The sequence below is a fragment of the Wolffia australiana genome, chromosome 8 (assembly GCF_029677425.1).
Source record: "Wolffia australiana isolate 7733 chromosome 8, ASM2967742v1".
Lineage (NCBI taxonomy): Eukaryota > Viridiplantae > Streptophyta > Magnoliopsida > Alismatales > Araceae > Wolffia > Wolffia australiana.
Window position 1 is genome coordinate 1,311,249 of NC_135842.1, and position 3,845 is coordinate 1,315,093.

Genomic DNA, 3,845 nt, shown 5'->3' on the forward strand with positions numbered 1-3,845 from the left:
TACCATGGAGAGGCGACTGAGAAGAGCTCAACTGCCCTCGAGACTCCCACACTAGAACTATCCCCCACCCTTGATCGCAATAAATTTGGGGGAGACCCGTTTGATTTGTTCCTTGGGTAGAAATTTTGAGGAAAAAGACGGGATTTTTCGATCCGGCGAGGAAGATGAAGGTTTCTGTAGTTTCCCGGAGCGGGAAGGAGGTTGTCAAGGGCGGGATTGAGATCAAGGAATCGGTATGTAGTTGATATTCGTCTTTTTCCTTCATACCCAGAGTCCCAGATCTGATTTGTGCTGTCCCTCGATTTTCCCTCTTTTTATTTTTTATTTTTCCATGTAAAAAAATGTTTTCTTGACTTCCAAGGGTGCCCTAGAAATAGTGACGATTTTCCGAGTGATCAGTCTCCTAAATATTTGTTGCTGCAGGCTCTGGTTAGTGATCTGCAGCTGGCGATTCATTCGCGAGGTAACGTTTTCGAGCTGATTTTTATCATATCCTTGTTTTTTTTCCGTTTTAATTATCTTCTCTCGTTATCTTGTTAGACTTTGCCGTGTAAATGAATTGTCAATGCTCGGAGTCGAGCAGAGAGGCTTTTTTAACTTGGGTTTTCCTTAATCTCATTGAATGTTTTCTATTACCGCCGAACTCGATTATTTCATTTGAATAGTGAATCTGCGCCCGATGATCCGGAACAAATTGGTTTAATTTTCATTGAACACTTTAATCATGAAAATACGTAGGTGCGTCCGTGATATGAGCTGTCCATGCGTTTTTAATGATTAAACCGTTCTAATGATTAAATTATTCCTGTTTTACCACATTATTTTAGTTTGCTGCGATTGAAGCAGTCCTCGAATTCCCTCATTCCTTTTATGATATGCCTCTTTTTTTCATGATATTGTAGGATTTATGCCTTGCGTTTTGGCTAAACCTTATTAATGTGCGGTTTTCTGTTTTTAGAAACGAAAGAATTTTTCAAAAAAGAAGAAACAAAGAATTTCCTTCCCAATCCTTGGGTTTTTTCTAAATAAAAAAATAAGTGCGAAAAATATTGCGGAGATCTCTGTCGACTGCTTCATTATTTCTTTAACACACAAATAAGGGGCATTCATACTAAATCTCCTTGACTTCGTTCATATTTATGTGTTCACACATTCTTTAATCCTTTCAGGAAATGTTAAATTTACCAATCACGAAGAATACTGATTTCTGTGTCCAATTCTTAATTGTTTATTTCTCACCCAATATATGGTCCAGACTTTCACATGAAATCTCGCTGAGTTCCTTCGTTTTTATCTGTTCAGGCATTCTTTAGTTTTAATACTTTTGAAAAACCTTAATTTTTTAATCATGTGGAATATGGTCTTTTTTTTCCTAATTCCCATGTCATAAATAGTATTTTAAAGCCTCTTTTAAATTTCTGACTCTTCAGCTAAAAAGTATTATCCCTCAAGGCAGCGACTCACCCTGCCGCTGCCACCGGGTTCAAAGGTCAAACCTACAGTTCTCAGTCCAAAGAAGAGCCTCAAAGAGTATACCGAGGGCAAGGGTCAAAGCTTGACCGTGGTCTTCAAGGACCTGGGCCCGCAAGTCGCCTACAGCACCCTCTTCTTCTTTGAGTACCTCGGCCCGCTGCTCATCTACCCGGTCTTCTACTACGTCAATGTCTACAAGTTCCTCGGCTACAGCGCTGACCGGCAGATCCAACCGGTCCAGACTATCGCCATGTACTACTGGTGCTTCCACTACTTCAAGCGGATCATGGAGACCTTCTTCGTGCACCGGTTCAGCCATGCCACGTCGCCGATTTCCAACGTGTTCCGGAACTGCGTCTATTACTGGTCTTTTGGATCCTACATTGCGTACCATGTCAACCATCCGCTGTACACGCCTGTCGGAGATCTGCAGATGAAGATTGGGTTCGGCTTCGGATTGCTGTGCCAGGCCGCAAATCTGTACTGTCATATCCAGCTGAGGAATCTCCGGGGCCCCGGTGGCGAGGGCGGGTATGTGATTCCCAAAGGGTTCCTCTTCAACATCGTCACCTGTGCCAATTACACCACCGAGATTTACCAGTGGCTTGGCTTCAACATCGCCACTCAGACCGTTTCCGGCTATGTCTTCCTTGCCGTTGCTGCCTTCATCATGACCGATTGGGCTCTGGGCAAGCACCGACGTCTGAAGAAGGTATCTCTCTCTCTCTGTCTCTCTCTCTCCTCTCTCTCTCTCTCTCTCTCTCTCTCTCTCTCTCTCTCTCTCTCTCTGTCTATCTATCTATGTGGATGGATTTCTCTCTCTCCCTCTCCCACTTCTCTTCTTTAGTTGTATATCCATCATTTCTCACTATCGTTTTATATCTATATATGTTGATCTTCTCTTTATCCGTGCCCCTATGTATCTATTTCTCTTCTGTCTCTCTTTATCCAAGTATCTATTTTTATGTAGTTCTCTCTTCCTATTTTTATTTCTCTCTCCTATCTCTCTTTCTCTAAATATCTGTATTTATTTAGCTCTCTCTACCCAACTACATCTATATTTATTTATCTTCTCTCTCTACCTATCTATATCTATATTTGTCTATCTTCTCTATCTATATCTATATTTGTCTATCTTCTCTCTCTACTTATCTATATCTATATTTGTCTATCTTCTCTCTCTACTTATCTATATCTATATTTGTCTATATTCTCTCTCTACTTATCTATATCTATCTTTGTCTATATTCTCTCCTTACTTATCTATATCTCTGTCCAAATAACAACTCTCTCTCTCTTCTCTATTTCTATCTGTCTTTTCGAACATCTCTCTATGGCTCTATGTCGCTCTTGTCCTGCATCCAGTATTCATATATCTATCTTTTTGTGTTTCTCTCTACCTATTTATCTCTGTCTATCTTATCGTTTCTCTCTCTATCCATATATTTATCTTTATATATTCCTCTCTACCTATCTACATCTATTTCTCTCTCTCTCTTCTCACTTTATCTATAAATCCATCTCAGCTTCTCTCTCTACATATATCTGTCTCGCTATCTTCTCACTTTCTATCCAAACATGCATATTAACTCCTCCCTTCCTATCAATATCTATCTTTTTGTACTTCATTCTACATATTTATATCTGTCTTTCTCTCGCCATCTGGTATTCAATCTCAATTCCTTTTTCTGCTTATCTATCTCTGTCTCTCTTATCTGTCCATGTTTATATCTTTATCTACCTATTTACATATCTATCTCTATCTCTAACTCTCTCTCTAATTCGTTGGCGCCTCTGCAGCTGTTCGACGGCAAGGAGGGAAGGGCCAAATACCCGAACAGATGGGTCATTCTTCCTCCTTTTCTCTAAACCCTACCAAAACCTGTTAACTAGTCCAAAATCTTTATCACGAGGTTTCCTTGAACTAGTAAATTTCCTGTCGTCTATGGATTTTGTGTTGTTTGATCAGAATTGGCTTAGTGTGTGTCATGGACGATTCTCAATTATTTCCCAATATAGGCATCTCTAGTATTAGATTTCTTTAGAACTCATCTCTCTCATGACTGGTTTTTATTGATTAAAATAAAATCCCAGATATTGGTTATAGGCGTATTTGTGTATTCCATGGATAATTCTCATTTGTTTCCCGGTTTAGGTATCTCTGATACTGGCATTCCTTAGAACTCATTCATTTCTTATTGTTTGTTTTTTTCAATTAAATAAATTTGGACATGGGTTCTGTGCGGTCATGCTGGTATATATATTCCATAGATAATTGTGAACTATTTCCCAATTTAGGTATCTCTGATATTAGCTTTTATGAGAACTCGTTCTCAGTCACGACTGATTTGTATCAGTTAAAATATAATCCA

At 39.3% G+C, this 3,845-nt stretch overlaps 1 protein-coding gene across 1 annotated transcript; it reads left to right on the forward strand.

Annotated features, from left to right (window-relative positions):
* On the forward strand, positions 1-3,476 carry CER10 (3-oxo-5-alpha-steroid 4-dehydrogenase family protein). Its single transcript, XM_078579366.1, has 4 exons — positions 1-233; positions 424-463; positions 1,431-2,185; positions 3,274-3,476. The coding sequence occupies exons 1-4, from the start codon at positions 165-167 to the stop codon at positions 3,340-3,342; spliced, it is 933 nt and encodes a 310-aa protein (XP_078435492.1). The 5' UTR covers positions 1-164; the 3' UTR covers positions 3,343-3,476.
* Positions 3,477-3,845: the final 369 nt, after the last annotated feature.